The sequence below is a fragment of the Notolepis coatsorum genome (assembly GCF_963971535.1).
Source record: "Notolepis coatsorum genome assembly, chromosome: 18".
In the NCBI taxonomy this organism is placed as follows: Eukaryota; Metazoa; Chordata; class Actinopteri; order Aulopiformes; family Paralepididae; genus Notolepis; species Notolepis coatsorum.
Genome location: NC_140182.1, coordinates 38,152,348 through 38,171,214, shown reverse-complemented (window position 1 = coordinate 38,171,214; position 18,867 = coordinate 38,152,348). Strand labels below are relative to the sequence as shown.

The following is an 18,867-nucleotide window of genomic DNA, read 5'->3' as shown; positions in this document are numbered from 1 at the left end:
ACCAGTGACACGTGGCACCCTACGTGGGGCCCTGGGTGACTGAGTTTAGGGGGGTGAGTGTAACGGAGGTACCGCGAGTATATCCACAGTCACGATGGACTTCAAGTGTTGTGAAGTGACTGTGGCACGTAGCGGTACTGCAAGTAAAACTCACTCCCCCTTAAGAAAGGTGTGTAATAGAAAAATATTGATTAATGAATTTAGAATTTTTTATTTATTTGGCAGGTCCAAAATGTATGTTTACATGTTGCATTCATGTATCCCCTCTACTTCCGATTTCCCCATGTGGAATTGACCTGATTGAATAAATTACATGCTGGTGGTGATCTTGTGTGACATCTAGTGGCTGAATGTTATCTATAGCACCTTTAAACTGTCATTTCTGCATTAGTAGGTCCTGGGCTCATGAAACACATTGTTATTGAGAAGCTGCAGGACACATCAGATGCAATTTAAAAAATTTGCAATACAATTAAACAAATAAAATATTTTTAATTTTGACCCAAACACCCCAATACAAGCTTAGCTAAAGCACAAAGACAGAGGAAGCCAGATAAGAACCACTTTAAAGGCTTTGTGAATGTATTATTTAATTAATTTAAAAAAGATTACTCAACATACATTTATCTATAGCACCTTTACATTTCTAGCTCACACCCTTGATTTTTGACCTGAACTTTGTGTGTGAACTTTAAACCATCATCCCCATCAAATCATCATCAATCACCAGGCTATTTGTTGTGCTGAAACGGTGTGCATGTGTGTGATCCAGACACTCCAGATTCAATCACTTTACAAGGTTATCTTTTATTTTTTTAAATTGTATTTTCCATGAGTGAGTGTTAGAAAAAAAAGAAAAAAAAAGACAGAATTTGTGTCTCAGCCCTTCGGTAGCAGGCGTTGAAACCTGGTGTATGTTTGGAGTGTGCTGTAGTCTCTCAGGTCAGAGTAGCCGCAGTGTCCTGTGTGTCTGCTAACGCTCTCTGTAAATCCTGGTTTAACGTTGCGTGTCTTGACTGTAGCGGTCGCAGCTCTTGGGCTGTCTGAGGGGGTCTTGGATCCTGGTTTAACATTGCGTGTCTTTGTAGCGGTCTCAGCTCTTGGGCTGTCTGAGGAGGCCTTGGATCCTGCGCACCAGGGCCTGGATGAATGTGTAACGAGAACGGACCTGGCTGTACAAGCCCTCCACCTCCAGCAGTTTCCTCTGGAGAGCCTCCCCGAAGCCTGCCGCCATGTCGCTCTGCAACTGCAAGCACACAATGATACAAGAAGATCCAGAATCAGCTAAATGTGGAGGACATTATGCATTTTGGTAGCGTCTCTGTGTGTGTGTGAATCCACACAATATCTCACAAACTATAGGGCCAATCAGCATGTGCTTTGGCGCAGAAAGTTACAGAGGCACAAGGATGAGCATGTGGGAATATGTTTCAGGCAATGGGAAGTAACTTTGAGTAATTAATTTCCAGCATTCTCCATTAACTTTCATGTAGTCCTTTGTGTAATTGTAGTACACCTTTTTACTGCCAGAGGCCAACAACAACGGCTTCAAATGCTGCCACTGAGACTGCTGCAGGGGGTCAGGGATAAATGCAAGAAAGTTGCCAAACATGATCACTCCATGGCAAGAAGGTGTCCAATTCTTCCTTTAAAAATGATCCATTCCAATGAGGGACTCTAGCTTAAAATCAAAAAGCCACAAGAGACGACCCATCAGGCTGCTAAACGAACAATAAACACTATGCAACAACCATCAAATGCACACAGCACACACACCCACACGCACTCAAACAAACAACACACTGCAGCACCCACTCTCCACACTTTAGATCACACAAACACACTTTACACTTTATATTTATTGATAAAGGATTTGCACTACAACTCGTACACCTACTGTGAATTGTACCTAAATTGCACCTCGTCCCATTTCTGCCTTGCACTATATAGTATTGTATATTAGTACACTGCACAGTATTGTATATTGTATGGTAACTACGTCTATTCTGCATCGAACATTGTACATATGTCTAAACTGAACACTGTGACCTCATTTTTTTACTTCTAATTTTACTATGTTATTTTATTTCATACTTATCTTGTCTTGCACAGTCTCTGGAGCGTAACAGTAAGAAGCATTTTGTATAAAAGTATTCTGTACTTCTGTATGACAAATATTAAAGAAACTTGAAACTTGAAACTTGAATCTACAATCTATGTGTAGTACATGTACATGCCATACATTCTTTTGGGGGAAAGTATTTATGACCCACTACAGCTGCATGCTGTGGTTATCACTGTTCAGTGTACAACCGTTTCTCTCACCTGTTCCAGGTCCTGCTGGCTGACTCTCGAGAGGCTCATGCCACGGCCCTGCAGTCCACCAAACGAGTCTGAAGACAATAAAAGGCTGTTAGACTATTTGGTGGACGGTCAATTCTACAGCTCAGGACAAAGCCATTAGAAAGCTGTGCAGTGTAATTACATGCCAGGAGGTCAAATCAGGTTTGGTGGCCAATTCACTCAAAAAAAATGCTGTACATCAAATTGCAATTTATTTACTAATGCTAGATCGTGTTGGGAGACTTTGAAAAGGAACATGCCAACATTATGGGGGGAATGCGTCTTCTTTAGAGTCAGACAAGAAGATAGATACCAATTCCCTCTGTGCGTTCAGTAGAAAGCTATCCGGATGCAAACTAGCGTAGCTTAGCACAAATGAATGGAAGCAGTTATGGATCAGCTAGCCTAGCTTAAAACTCAGGGAGGTGTTTTTGGCGAACAGCTAGGCTGTATCCATTTCTATTAATTTGTGCTAAGCTAGGCTAGCTTGCAGGCGGATAGCTTTCTACTGAACGCACAGAGAGGAAATTGGTATCTATCTTCTTGTTTGACTCTGGAGAAGATGGTAAGTGCATTTCCCATAAAGTTGGCGTCAAGAACACAGAAGCCGACTTTCAGCTTCTTCTCACCATCAGCCAGGCGTGATCTGAAGCCGCTGGCTCCTGGCAGGAGGGAATCCTTGGGGTCTGTGGGGGTGCAATATAACAGGTAGTACTCTAGGTGGCGCCACAGCACAAACAGACAGGTCTCTATTACGTCTGAGGTGAGGACAAGTCAAGGCATTTCACTCTTATCATGACATTGTGTTATAACTAACTGGAGCAAAACATCCTTAAAAAGGGGAATGCCACCCATTTTAACAATCATTGTTAAATTTTATTTAATTTATGAGGTCATAAAATGTTTGCGTGAGCTCTTAGGGCGTTTTCTCATTAGGAGCGGTTGTTCCGTTCCGTCCTTGAGAACGATAGTCCCCCCTCCCCCGCTGGACAGCTTCCTCACTACCAATCTCGTTTAGTCCCCGAGCAGACTTGAGGGAGCAACACCCCAATACAGCAGGTGGCGGTATGCGCCTAGTTGGTTTGCTATAGCAGGCGCTTCAACACTTCTTTACTCTCGGATAAAGCATTTCGGGACCAAATGAGATAGAATGACGTGCTTTACCGGCAGTGCTTCTCTATCGTATCTCCCTCTCAGACACACACAGCCTTAAGGTGGTATTGATGATATGATAAGATATAATGTGCCCCCTCAATACCACCTTAAGGGTGCAGGCTGAAAGCGAGAGAGAGAGAGAGATAAGCGCTCGGCTGAATTGAAACACAGCTTCCCTCGTTGGAGCAGGTTTTACAGACTACAAGACCCAAACAGACCTAAATAATATTTTAAAATTGAAGTATGAATACAACTATATTCTGGGCAAGCAGGTTAGCACCAACAGAACCACTTGTTACAGCAAGCCTCTTCCGTGTTTTGGTACAGTTTGTTTGCACATTTGCGATCGTTCCATCATCAGGGACACTGATTCGCTCCCAAAACCACGTTTTCAAGTGGTCCCGGCATCAGCGTCCCCGGCATCAGCGTCCCCGACGACGGAACGGAGCAGTCTCATTACACACATTTTGGGGCAATCGTGCTCGGATTCAACCCCGGATGGCTTAGTCCTTCAGGGGGCATTTAAGATGAGAAGCCTTTAAAACAATACCCCTCCTTTTTCTAAAGCAGTTTTGGTACGATGCCATCCATCATGGTTAACACGTGAGAGGATACAGGAGCAGAGGGCCAGCAGCTTAGCTCTGTTGTTTATGAGCTGGACCAGACGTCTCTTGGCCAGCTGGTTCCTCTGGACCGAGGAGATCTTCTCCACTCCTCCTAGACCCGACACCAGGCCCTGGCACAGCTGGACACAGACGAGACCAAAGAAGAAGATTACTTTATTGTCAATGTACACGAGGCAATTGAAATCCGTCTTTGAGCCTATCCCTCCTAGTTACACATACAGTTCTCATATCCCTCCTAGTTACACATACAGTCCTCATATCCCTCCTAGTTACACATACACAGTCCTCATATCCCTCCTAGTTACACATACAGTCCTCATATCCCTCCTAGTTACACATAGTCCTCATATCCCTCCTAGTTACACATACAGTCCTCATATCCCTCCTAGTTACACATAGACAGTCCTCATATCCCTCCTAGTTACACATACAGTCCTCATATCCCTCCTAGTTACACATACACAGTTCTCATATCCCTCCTAGTTACACATACACAGTCCTCATATCCCTCCTAGTTACACATACAGTCCTCATATCCCTCCTAGTTACACATACAGTTCTCATATTCCTCCTAGTTACACATACAGTCCTCATATCCCTCCTAGTTACACATACAGTCCTCATATCCCTCCTAGTTACACATAGACACAGTCCTCATATCCCTCCTAGTTACACATACAGTCCTCATATCCCTCCTAGTTACACATACAGTTCTCATATCCCTCCTAGTTACACATACACAGTTCTCATATCCCTCCTAGTTACACATAGTCCTCATATCCCTCCTAGTTACACATACACAGTTCTCATATCCCTCCTAGTTACACATACAGTTCTCATATCCCTCCTAGTTACACATACACAGTCCTCATATCCCTCCTAGTTACACATAGTTCTGACATATCCCTCCTAGTTACACATACAGTTCTCATATTCCTCCTAGTTACATATACACACAGTCCTCATATTCCTCCTAGTTACACATACACACAGTCCTCATATCCCTCCTAGTTACACATACAGTTCTCATATCCCTCCTAGTTACACGTACACACAGCTCTCATATCCCTCCTAGTTACACATACACACAGTTCTCATATCCCTCCATGTACACATACAGTTCTCATATCCCTCCATACACATACAGTCCTCATATCCCTCCATGTACACATACACAGTCCATTGCTCAAGGGCACTTAGGCAGAGATGGTGGGTACTTTAGATGTAATACCAGCCACCCATCAGTCACCAGCTCATAGCTGGAATACACCCTCCCGTCAGTGGCAGGGATCGAATCTGCGAGGGAATGTTCTGATGCATTATATGAACTGCAATGCTCCTCCTCCAACAGCCTTAGCAGGAACAATACGGTGTCCAAGATCTTAATCCAGCTCACACCACATCTCAGATGCTCACATCTACCTTTTTATGTCATGCTAGTTGTATAAAATACACCATAGGAGTGAGCTACATGTTTCACAAGCTTACAGTTACTATACAATGGCATGACGACATGAAGTAAAATGTCTATCTGAACACCAGTGTGCACTGGATTACATAAAGCAGTTTGTTTGTGTGAGAGAGAGAAAAACATCCATCCAGACCTCTTTGAGCTCCTCTGGGGGTAGTTGCTCCAGACTCTGCAGCTTGCCCACGCTCGCCCTGTGGCTCTGGTGGAACCTGAAGAAGTCTGCAGCGCTGTTCTTCAACAGGTACAGAACCAGACCCAGGCTGGGCACGCGGGAGTAGGCCACCGACGGCAGGGTGGACGACAGGTCTGGAGGAGAGACAGGGGAGGAGAGGTCAGACAGGGAAGAATTGGAGACAGGGAAGAAGATGAGACAGGGGAGGAGAGGAAGTGAAACAGGGAAGAATAGGAGAGGAGACAGGGAAGAGGAAAGACAGGGAAGAAGAGACAGGGGAGGAGAGGAGAGACAGGGAAGAAGAGGAGAGACAGGGGAGGAGAGGAGAGACGAGGAAAAAGAGGAGAGACAGAGGAGAGGAGAGACAGGGAGGGGGGATGAGACTGCTCAATACATGGGAAGAAACATAAGCTTCTGGAAGCAGTTTCTTTACAAAAAACAATTACTTCAACTTTAAGAAACATGTTTCACAGATTGAAGTAAGTTGTGTAAAAAATAAATACATGATATGTCCCCTTTAACCTCCAGACACAGTGGGGTATTACCAACCTGGCCGGGCTCCGTCCCTGCCAGCCGGCTCAGTGCCAGAGGGGCTGAAGAGGCAGATGCTGAACTGGGCCTGAGCGGAGCTCTGGAGCAGCAGGGTCTGACAGTACTCCATGATGTTGGCACACACCTGGAGACACAGGGAGGTCAGCCATAACGTTCAACGAGGGATTCACTGATAAAGCGTTACAGACTGGGGTATCAAAAGAAATTATTCAATCCATTTATTCTTCCTCCTTCCTCTGTCCATTGTGAGATTACTGGAACTGCCAGGTGAGAATAACTGTTTATTGCTTAGAAACAACCCAAATTTATCCAGAACATTCTTATTTACAACATGCATTACAGCAGCTGCAGGGATTACTACTTAGTAGCCCCATAACAACTACAATCATCTACTACTGGTTTATTGAAGGTTCCCAGTAACAGCCTAAAGAAAATCGGGGATGCAGCCTTTGCTAATTACACACCAAGGCTATGAAACGCCTTACCTATAGACATTAGTGAGACTAGCTCACTAAATATTTAAAAAAAATAAGCTAAAATGTATCTCTTCACCATAGCCTTTTAACCTCTTAAGCTTGAGCGGTCCAGTACAAGAATGACATCACGCCATAAATCAATCTCTACAGAATGTATGAATTAATGTTGCGTTTTTTTCGTCTTCAAATGTAGCCAAGAGTAAAGACCCTAACCCTGTCAAAACAGCAGTCAAAGTGTATATTTTCAGCACTACGTTTGTTTACCAATGATTTTAAGTGTTATTAGTGAAATATTAGCTTATAGAAATGTCAGGGCATCGAGTCGGAAAAAAGCGAGGATTGACGCGAGGTAATTTATAGGCCTGATATTCTATAATCATATTTCAAATTGCATGTGTCCGGATGGCAGAATTCAGTACTACTGTATCTACAAAACCTTCTGTTCAATCACCTTCCCTTTATTCATTTACTTTTTCTCCTCCTGTTTTTCTGTTTTTCTCCCATCCCAATTTAGTCGTGCAAATTCCTCCCTCCCCTTCCTGGTCGTTGCTCACATGTGCCCCCCACTGGTCGGTCTAGGGAGGGTTGATAGATACTATCGCATGTCCCCTCCGATACATGCGGAGTCAGCCAGCCACTTCTTTTCACCTGCCAGCGTGGACTCTCATTGGTGAGGTGTAACGTGTGGGAGGCTCACACTACCCTCACCATCTCACTTCCTCACTGTGCAGGCGCCCTGACCGACCTGTAGGAGTCGCTGTTTACAACAACCAGATTACCACCCATCGACTTCCCTCCCGCTGACTCTGCCAATTGAGTCAGTATGACGGCCGGCCCAAGCCGGAGGCAACGCTGACAGCCGGATTCGATACCAGTGTCTCTCGCGTTGGTGACGAGCGCTTAGACTGCTGCGCCACCCAGCCGCTCCTTTATTCATTTACTTAAATTTTTTTGTACATGTGATCTCAAGAAGGTGCTGAATGAGCAAAATTGTTCATGTCTGGTCAATTTTAGCATGGTGTTATTCACCATCAAACATAAAAAAATTTAATTATTAAATAAAGTTCATTACAATTTACTCAAGCCTAGTAACAGACACAATATTCTTGACACTGGGAATACATTCCCTGATATCCATAGATGTCCCTAGATACCAAGAACATGCAAATGGACCTTGTAGAAGTGGAGCAATCTTTACTTAGGTATGTATTTTTAGGCAGATTTTCAGAAAATAGGGCTAGGGTTTAAGAGGTTAACACACTCTGCCAGACTAATTACATTCACACTGTGATTATTGTATTGTAAATGAGAGCTATTTTATTATTTATTGCTATTTTCTATTCTGTCTATTTTATGCTCATTGTATGTCTGCACTTTATGCATCTCTCTCTCTCTCTCTGACCTGTTGCATGGCCACCTCCATCTCTTCTCGTCGTTCCGCAGGGTCTCCAGGGACGGTGATCTCAGCCTGTTTCAACAGCCTCTCTCTCTCACTCCCAGCCAGACGACCCAGCAGAGACAGACACAGACGCTGCAGAAGACAACATCACACATTACAAGTGTGTACATATCCCCGTATTACAATGAATGTGCATGGGTTAGCAGACTCTAGCAGAGGAAAGAAACACTTAAAGGAACACTAGAACAAATGCACTGGATACCTGCACACAACGCAACGAAAAACCTCAATACATTGTCTTGGAAACACAGGACTACAATGAATATAATTATACAGACTACAAAAAAATATATACAGTACAAAAAAAATATATGCAGGAATACAAAAATATATATACAGTACTACAGAAAAACAACAACAAATAAAAACAGGGTATTTTCTAACCTGGAACCTGTTGATGTGACCCTGGAACTCTAGCAGAGCCGCACTAGTCACCTCCCCTCCGATCTCCAGGGCTCCTGACAGAGAGGACAGAGAGTCAACACCATCAACACCATTCAATACCTCAAACTCACTCTGAAGTCAAGTCATTCAGTAAAGTAATAATGAGCTGAGAATGACACTTCCATCATAACCTAATACATGGTGATTTGTATTTTTACATATAAGATAGATTGTACTGAAAGTATACTCACCCAAAACCCTGAGAGTAGGTAGTTAAAGGCATGGTTTTAGAAGTAAGGATGTTTGTTGAGTATGTGTGTGTGTGTGTGTGTGTGTGTGTGTGTGTGTGTGTGTGTGTGTGTGTACCTGGCAGGGCTGTCTTGCTGATGATCCCAGTGAGTAGAGACAGTTCCTGCAGGGCTCCCATACTGAGCTCCTGACAGCGTAACAGCGACTGGATGGTGTCTGCGTGCACTATCAACCACTGGAGCACCTAGACACACACACACACACACACACAGGATAGATGCAGGCTGTTCATCACAAAGCCTCTTAGAAACATCGTTGTTGACAACAACATAAATTCCCGTAAAAGAACAATAAAAGGTCAAAACGTAAACTTTCAACATTTAAAGTTAAGCCCGATCGGCCCGGTACAGAGTTGAGATTTAGTTCACGTCATAAATAGATCAATACAGTCCGTATTCATTAATATTGCGTTTCCTTTTCAAATGTAGCCACGAGTAAAGACCCTAATCCTATCAACACAGCAGTCCAAGTGTATATTTTCAGCACTAGGTTTGTTTACCAATGATTTGAAGTGTTATTAGCTAAATATGAGTACTTATGTACTTTTAGGCGAATTTTCAGAAAACATGGCTAGAGCTTAAGAGGCTCTTCAGAATAAAAAGGCAATTGAAAGGTGATCCTGAAATTGACGGGAGACAAGAGATTCATCTGTGGGGTATTTACCTGTGCCGCCCCCTGCTGGTGGTGTGTGGTGGTGGAGGTGAGGATGACTTGGAACAGCCTGAGGGCAGGCAGGAGGATCTGTCTGTAGCGGTCCAGAGGACTGGGAATGAAGCCCGACGGGTCCCTCATCACCCTGAGACAGAGAGACGTCCAGATTCATGTTATCTAGCCCCTGTATCAGTCTCTCTCTGACGGAGAGGCGCAACAAACACTGGCATTTGTTCATTCTTAACACTGAGCCTGAGTGCCAACGATGAGATTTCTTGTTAGTTCATGCCAACCATTCAGTGCCAATGACGAGAGGTCTCGTTTTTTTTTATTAGCGATTTCCATTCATATTTCATCAATCTAGCCTCACGTTACCACTGGAACTCTCTGAGCTCCATTGGGAAAATACCGCCCCATATCGTCTCTCCGGATGGTACTGCACCCCTTTGGATTGGATTGAATGAAACGCATGGGGGAAAAAAAGTCCTGCTTCCACATTTTACTTCTCAGGCATGTAACTCGAGCCGATCGGATTCATTGTGGACCATCAGAACAGCGTGGAATCTGTGTTTCGACCACCCAGCGTTGGATCAATAAACGTGATCCATATTTGGAATAGCGATCAGGAATTGGAATAATCTTTTTGGAGAACATCTGATCTGAGGTAAGGAATCTATTTTACCAGTCTTGGGATAATCAGAACTTTTTTCACCTATATATCAACGTGGGCCCTATGTGTGTGTGTGTGCTGATCAGGACATGGATAATAGATTTTTCAGCCCGCTTCTATAGCGTGCATAATATACTATCGATAATCTAGCGTTTATTTGAAAACGATTCATAAATAGGCCGAAAAATGACAATGTTTTTTGTGTATTCCACTAAAGGGCGATTATCACAGATTCTTTATATTTTCCTGAAACTTTCAAAAAACGAGGGTTTTTCAAAATGATATAAAACGGAAATGAACGGATTAAAAAACAATCCGTTTCGACAATGTTGACTGCAAACAAGTCATTGATAAGCGACAGCCATATTATACACATAGCAATAATTTAAGATATAGTTTATGCGTTCGAAAATATGAGAGCTCTATCATTGAAGTGGGCGTTGGCACGCAACAGGGTTCCAGGTTCCGGGGCATCGCATGACTGGCACGGAAAGTGTTAAGGTCCTTATTGGTAAGCTACCTCCTTATACTACATCATTATTAGAATGGAATTTTGAAACCTATGGACCCCGTTCTAGTGACTGGCTGGTCCTTAACTCAATCAGCGCCAGAGAGCGCTGTGTAGGTTAAAAGGCCAGCGTTCTAAAGTATAGGAATACGTGGCAGTGTTTGCAGGGCTATAACTATATTATAGCTATGGATACAATACTATTGCCCATTTGACATCGAGTATCTATCGTTCAATATGTGAAAAAGAAAGAATTTTTTCATCCATACATTCCCGTTTTATACCGTGGTGAATATAAGTGGTTTCAGGGTAATTCATGGGAGGCTGGTAATAGCCCCCAACGTGTATTATACTAAATGCATTGGCGTTCCGTACCTACACACACTACAATTAAAAAATCAAATGCAACAAGAGCCTTTATATGGTATAATAAAAAACTAAAGATTGGTAAGTCATATGGGACGACTGGATTAAAAGGGGGATACATGTACTGGGTGATATAGCCGGGGAAGATGGGGTTTTACCTTTTGAGGATATTAAAGAGGATTTTGGTATAGATAATAAAAACTTCTATAAATTCCTACAGATTAGACATTGTATATCGTCATCAATGGGAGGGCCAAAGTGTGGCCCGATTACTGCAATTCAAGAAATATTTTATAAAGGATGGCGTAGGAAAGGCGGAGCATCAAGATTCTATGATGTTATAAGAGAATACAATGCACCCAAGTTGGCGGGTCTGAGGCTGAGCTGGGAGAACGATGTACGTGAGGATATTACTGAGGAAATGTGGGAGAAGCTGGTGTCCAAATGGGGTAAATTCTTTCGGGAGGCGCAATCACAACTTATTTTTTACAAAGTGTTGAACAGAAGCTATTGGACGCCTAGTAAACTGGCCAGACTGAAATTAAGGGACAGTGACATCTGCTGGAGATGTGAGAAGGAGACAGGCACTTTACTACACATGCTATACGAATGTGAGAAGGTCCGGAAAATGTGGGATCAAATTGTGATATTCCTAAGTAAGGTTCTGAATGTGAAGATAAATAACGCCCCAATGGCATGTGTTTTGGGTATAGTACCGAAAGGGATTAAACTGCCTAAATACCGGGGAATGTGGTATAGAATGGCCATGATATCAGGATGTAGAATTGCATTACGACATTGGAAATCACCTGTTGATATTACTTTTAAAGAATGGATGGAACTAATGTTCCGGACAGCATCATATGAAAGGGTGACATATAGAGTCGCAGGAAGAGAGGATATCTTCGCTGAGGTATGGGACAGTTTTCTACACCTGACTGAACGGTCTGGGGACAAATGACTAAGGTGGGGTTACAATGGTATCAAGGAGGAATATAAAAAAGGGGATCTGATCTGATGGTACTTGTACTTTATATTGTATTATGTATGTATATGCATAGATTTTATGTATGCAGCACATACCTGCTCACAGGTAGATCGGTCTTGGGTAAACCCACTCAATTGTATTCTATGCTTTTATCCACGAATGATAGACATGACCATAATACCAGACATGCTTCAAGTAGTCGCTTCACCCTACCTCTGCCTAGAACCAACGCTCTAAAGAAAACTGCAATGTATAGAGCCATAACATACTGGAATAGGATCCCATTACATATTATACGGACGGAAAACAAGGACAGTTTCAAAAAGAGACTCAAAGGAGCCATAATCCGGAAGGAGATTAATATATGTCATGCATGAGTGTAGCTGCAGCCATGTTATCCAAAACTTCTTCTGATTACTTTGTGTTTTCTTTTCTTTTTAAAGGTATTGATGTTTTAGTAACACTGATGAGCATTCTAAAAGCAATTCTTCAAAAAATATTCAATTTTAAAAACAATCTTAAATTGTATTTAACACTGTATTTTGTAATTTGTTTTGTTTTTTGTTTTCTGTTTCTTTGCTTGCATGTAATTTTAGCCATCTTAATTGTTAGTTTCATTGTGTATTGTATGTTGAGTACTGGCTTTTAATAATTAGTAACATTGATGAGCATTCTAAAAGCAATTCTAAAAAATACTCAATTTTAAAAACAATCTTAAATTGTATTCAACACTGTATTTTGTGTTTTTTTTTTTTTTTTTTTCTGTTTCTTTGCTTGCATGTAATTTTAGCCATCTTAATTGTTAGTTTTATTGTGTATTGTATGTTGAGTACTGGCTTTTAATAATTCTGTTTTGCAATAATTGTTTTGTATGTTTTTTTGTGTGGACCCCAGGAAGATTAGCTGGTTGCCATGGCACCAGCTAATGGGGATCCGTAATAAAATCAAACAGGTAGATCGGTCTACATGTAAAGTATATGCATCAGGGATATATGTGCACAATGTATAGTATCTTTCTTTTTTCGTAAGTCTTTTTTTAATTTCCATGTCAGTTTTTAATGTATTTGTATGAGTCTTGTACATGTTTTGTATAGTTTTTTTTTTCTTTTTTTTTTTTTAACTTTGGCCATTCCCCTGGCTCTTTTTTTTATGTGTTTATCACATTTATACTGGTCAAGGATGACCGACAGAAACAGGCTGAAAGGGTTCAGATGGGGGGGAAGACACTCTGGGAAAGGCACGGCTGCAGTCGGGATTCGAACTCGCTAAGCCCCAGATCCGTGACGAGCACGGTTGTCCACGGCGCTGAAATAGCGCTCGCGGTACGTGGTGAGCTACTGGAGCTCCCCGAATCAGTGATGTTCTTACAAAAAAAGAAAAAGGCAAATCTTGGACGTTGCATACTGTGATGTGGAAAAATATGTTTTGAATATTTGAGATTTGTGCAAAAAAAATCAAAAAAAAAAATCAAATGCATATGATGGGTATTATGGTCCATGTAACTGAGGGGTACAATTCCCTGACTGTATTACTAGATATGATACTTACTACCACTACCTTTGTACTTAATATTCGGCCACCCAGTACACGGCATAAATATATTATCATGAACACTCTCACGTAGATGAAACGGATCCAACACAAATGTACGAATTAGAAACAGGTCTTTATTTCCTACACAGTGATGGTGTGTAGAATAAACACTTAATCACTTAATTACATTTATGAATTGAAATAGTATGCACTTTTATGGCAAGGAGTATTCGTCGGTATATCAATAGATAATGTCCAATCTCTGAAGGCGCAGGTGGTAAATATACGACCTGGAATAGTTAAGGAATAACAGCAATGATACTTTAATGATTATAGGCTGGATACACTAGAGGGGGTTAATCCGGTCGCTTGTAAGCCGACAGGAGTAGGAGGGGGGGGGGGGGTAGAATCCAGCTGCCTCGTCCGGCCAAGGGTATCCCAGGAGAACCCACTGTAGTGCCGTTCAATGCGCCGGCGATCCTTGGACCACAGATGAAAGCAGGTGGACTCTTTGTGGGCCGGCTCTCTCCGGTCCACGGGGGAGAGATGTGGAGAGACCTCATCTTGCAGAGCGTCTCCTCACCTTGCGTCCTCTCCAGGGGGGGGGGTTCCAACACACGGTAGTGTCGGGGGTCTTTATCCATAGAATAATCAAAGTATCCAAAGCATAATCCGTGCCTGGGAAGGCGGGCTGTCGTCGGTAGAATAATCCGGTATACAGGTCCACTCGCTCGTCGGCTCTGGGGCTCCTCGGGTGCAGCTTCACATAGGGTCAACCACCCTGGGTAAGCAGCCAGTTCTCTGCCCGAAACGATGGGGTACTGACTACGGTAGTATTCTCACCGCACGAAGCACTATATATTAACAGACTATTATTAGCTTAATAGACTACGTCCAACTCGACGATATAGTGCCAAATATGACTATTCAAATATTAATATACACGACGTCTCAATACCGATGGTAGGCCGAACTTGGCCTTACTCCCACACGTGGCATCGCGGGGAGGCTTTACGTCTGTGACTCTATTGGAGGGTAAGAAACTGGACTGAAAAGAAAGTCCTACTTTAGTAGCGCAGTATATATACGCACTATGAACAAATAGTCCCATTAGTGGTGCGGTAGCCAAATTCCTACGCGGAACTAGGACTTGTTCGTACATGTCGAGCGGTACGTTTGAACTGGGTCTGAGGGGTATGGCAGCCTGGCACCAAGGTCTCGACCAATAGTAGAATGGAGACTATTATGGGATGTTCAGTAGGCTAGAATGGATATTCAATGCATATTGTACAAGGAATATACAAGGGATATCAGGGAATATTAGAGAATATACAAATACAATTAAATATATATATATAAATAAATATATATATTCGGTTTAATCTGGCCCTTCACAACAGTCCATCATGAATGCATGAAAGGGTGTGGGGGGGGGGGGGTGTAATTTTTTTATTCTTTGATCGTCACCAACGGAATACGTTATGGACTAGCGTTACACACATACGCTCGGATCACAATGAAGGCATGCTTTGATCAACGCAAGATTTATATCATATATCCCTTACCTTGACTATGATCTGCCCGAAAAAGAATATTCCAATCATCTGATCACGAGTCCCAGTATTGGTGTCGATCGTGTCGCCAACATAATCCGCCATACATCATCGATCTGGAGCATTTGACGCTCCTCAAGCCGATCGAGACAACCGCTCCCCTTGCCTGACATAGAAAAGTCCACCCGGACCAATATAATCGACGCACAGCCCGAGACAGAGTTTCAAATGATGTGCAATACCGGCTGCATCCTACCAGGCGGCGGTATTAGACTTTTGCGATCTCAGACTCATTCCCTAGGATAACACCAGGCTCCCTGGATGGATAATGAATGGAAATATTGAATAAAAGAAATAACGATGAAAACCAGACTTTTCTCGGGTTTGGCGCTCAAGCATCGGCGAGTTAACCTGACTTTATTCGGCTCTGGCGTCCATTGAGTTAAGATCCCCAGAGTTTGCTCTGAACAGAGTGAATCTGCATTTTGCTATGATGTCCCTCTGGCTCATGGAATGAACAGTCCTTAAAGCTCTGTTGCAGTTTAAAACCATTTTTTTGGGTCCACTTTTTCTCCCCATTTTTCTATTTTTCTCCCATCCCAATTTCGTATTATCCAATTCTTCCCTCCCCTGTCTTGAACGTTGCTAGACTATGCCTCCCACTGGTCGGTTGTAGTGAGGACAGAAGCCTTGCATCACGTGTCCCCTCCGGTACACGAGGAGGCAGCCTGTCGCATCTTTTCACCGCAGCAGCTCGAACTCTGTGGCGAGGAGTAACGCGTGGGAGGCTCACGCCCCGCTACTTCCTGCTTCCGCCGCATCGGCGTCACCAAACCGACCTGTCCACAATGTCCAATCCCCACCCACCGGCTTTCCCACCCTCTAACACTTGCCAATTGTGTTAGTATGAACGACCGGCCAGCCGGTAGCAACGCTGAGAGCTGGGCTCGAACCCAGCGTCTCCGGTGTTAGTGGCGAGCGCCTTGCCCACTGCGCCAATCAGCCGCCTGCAGTTTAAAACCTGATCTCCAACCTTTGTCAATCAAGTTGTATGTGTTTTCTTTTTTTTTTAATCTTTTTTTCCCCTCCTTTTTCCGATTTTTCTCCCATCCCACTGTTAGTCGTTATGCCAATTCCCAACCCCCTTCCTGGTTGTTGCGCACTTTCCCCTACTGTTGGCCCGAGAGGCCGGAGACTGTCACATGCTTTCCTCTGACGCATGTGCAGCCATACGGCAGCCAGCCTGGCAGCGCAGATTCTCACCGGGAGAGTGTAACGTGTGGAAGGTTGCACTACCTCTCTCCAGATCCTACCCTTGCTGAGCAGGCGCCCCGACCAAACTGTAAGGGTCGCTGTCCACAACGCCCAGGACCCACCCACGGCTCCCCTCCCCCTAACTCAGCCAAACGAGTTGGTATAGCCGCAGCGATAAGCCCGAGCCAAGGCAATGCTGACTCTCCGGGAGTCGAGACCGCAGCCTCTTGCATTGGTGACTAGCACAATCTCCGCTACGCCACCTGACCGCCTAAGTTGTATGTGTTTTAATTGATTTGTTATCCTTGCTTTTTGCCTCGTCTTGTCGTCTTATTGTTATGATTTTATATGCCGTGATTTTATATGTTTATAATTCCCAATAATGAGGGAATAATTAACAACACATTTGCGCCACTGCATCATGTTCTAATAATGCCTGTCTAAAACCTTCGTTGTACTGTACTTGTGCTGTATGATGACAATAAATTTGAATCTAATCTAAAAGTTGACAAGAAGTTGTGGTCTCCCAGAAGAAACACATGTTGTAGGGGTTTGTTGCTCTCTGGGATCCTTCCTTTCCTCTCTCCTTCCCTGACACCTTACCTGTGTGAGTCTCCGTCAGGGACCATGTCGAACACCTGGCACTCCATGAGCTGAGCCACCAGGCCACAGCGGAGCAGCTCCACAGCCCCCTGGCCGCTCTTGGCCACTCGTGTCAACAGGGCCTGAGACACACATGGGACAGACACCATCTCTCACAACTGTAGGCTAGTGATCTCGGGCATGCTCATAATAATAATAATAATAATAATAATAATAATAATAAACTTTAAATATATATATATATATATATTCTCCTTTGGTTCATTACAATTTACTCATAGTAACAGACACAATATTTCTGACACTGGGAATACATTCCCTGAGGTCCCTAGATACCAAGAACATGCTAATTGACCTTGTAGGAGTGGAGCAATCTTCCATTTACTTGGGTATGTACTTTTAGGTGAATTTTCTGAAAATATGGCTACAGCTTAAGCTCTTCAGAATAAAAAGGCAATTGAAAGGTGACCCTGAAATTGACAGGAGACATGAGATTCATCGGTGGGGTATTTACCATTTATTATTATTTATTTTTTTGGTGGCCCCTCGTCACTAGAGGCCCACGGGCCGCGGCCCAAACGGCCCGGTCGTTAATCCGGCCCTGCAGATACCTGAATTTGGATATCTGCCGATACCGATACTGAACTCAGTCTCAATTGTCCTAACAGAATGCCACTACAAGCAAGGCGATACCAACCTTGGATCCAATCAGTCCCGTCTCTATGACATTGATTGATTGATTGAATTGATTGAAAAGTTTATTAACAGATTGCAGAATGGGTACAGTACAGTACAGCTCAATACATACAATTGTTAAGAGGATGCAGACCTGAGAAAGACTTTCGTCTTGTTTCCATCAGGGTCCCCCATTTTCAATTCATCATATGACACACATGACATACAGATAGACAGTACTGCTACATCTATACATTTATGACATACCAGATTTTCAAATACAGTACGGTTTGTGATACTAAAAAAATCCAGAAGAAGAGTATATACATTTGACATAGAAACTGTGCATTGGGGGAGGTTGGGTAGGTGGGGTGGGGCTGTACATTGGAGGTGGGGGGGGGGGGGGGGGGGGGGTTGGGTAGGGGGGGGGGGACACTGTACATTGGAATACTGACATACATTTGACATGGAAACTGTACATTGGAGGAGGTTGGGTAGGTGGGGTGGGGTTGGGTGGGGCTGTACATTGGAATAGCCATGCTTGGTCTTTATTGTACAACTGGGTTAGGACATTTGTAGGGGCCAGTTTTGAATTGCAGTCTCCCGTAGGTGTTCTTTGAGAGTGTTTTTGAAGGTGGGTAGTTATTTACATTCCTTTACAGCTTTGGGTAGGGCGTTCCACATTGTTGTGGCATAATTGCGAAACGTGTTTAGTCCCTTGTTTGAGCCGAATCTGGGTTTTACATGATTTGTGGAGCTCCCTCTGGTGTTGTGATCGTGGTATTCACTGACCTTTGGGAAGTATTTTGACATGTACATGGGTACCTTGGTCGTGTAGTGTATCTTGTAGACCAGGCCCATTGCAAGTTGCTGTACTCTGTCGTCTACTCTAAGCCATCCTAGGTTGGCAAAGTGTGCAGGGGTGAGGTGGGTTCTAGGGGTCAGGTCAAGCAGTAGTCTGACTAGTTTGTTTTGAGATGTTTGTAATTTGGTTTTTAGTGCCTTTGAGGTGCTTTGGTACCATGAGGTGCAAGCATAGTCGTAGTACCCTTGAATGAGTGCTCCTGCCAGAGTCTTCAGGGTATTCTTGTTTACCAGGGAGGAGATCCGGTACAAGAA

General features: G+C 43.4%; 1 protein-coding gene across 2 annotated transcripts in view; it reads right to left on the bottom strand.

Annotated features, from left to right (window-relative positions):
• Positions 1–573: 573 nt before the first annotated feature.
• nup205 (nucleoporin 205) overlaps positions 574–18,867 on the bottom strand; it is a gene marked incomplete at its 5' end in the record, with an annotated part of 74,698 nt that continues 56,404 nt past the window's right edge. For both annotated transcript variants that reach the window (XM_084334345.1, XM_084334346.1), the window contains 11 exons: positions 574–1,246; positions 2,326–2,393; positions 2,973–3,101; positions 4,114–4,243; positions 5,729–5,901; positions 6,317–6,443; positions 8,198–8,326; positions 8,639–8,712; positions 9,005–9,131; positions 9,611–9,743; positions 17,074–17,195. In XM_084334345.1, the coding sequence (XP_084190471.1) occupies positions 1,094–1,246; positions 2,326–2,393; positions 2,973–3,101; positions 4,114–4,243; positions 5,729–5,901; positions 6,317–6,443; positions 8,198–8,326; positions 8,639–8,712; positions 9,005–9,131; positions 9,611–9,743; positions 17,074–17,195 (1,365 nt within the window). In that variant the 3' untranslated portion in view covers positions 574–1,093. The remainder of the gene's footprint in view (positions 1,247–2,325; positions 2,394–2,972; positions 3,102–4,113; positions 4,244–5,728; positions 5,902–6,316; positions 6,444–8,197; positions 8,327–8,638; positions 8,713–9,004; positions 9,132–9,610; positions 9,744–17,073; positions 17,196–18,867) is intronic.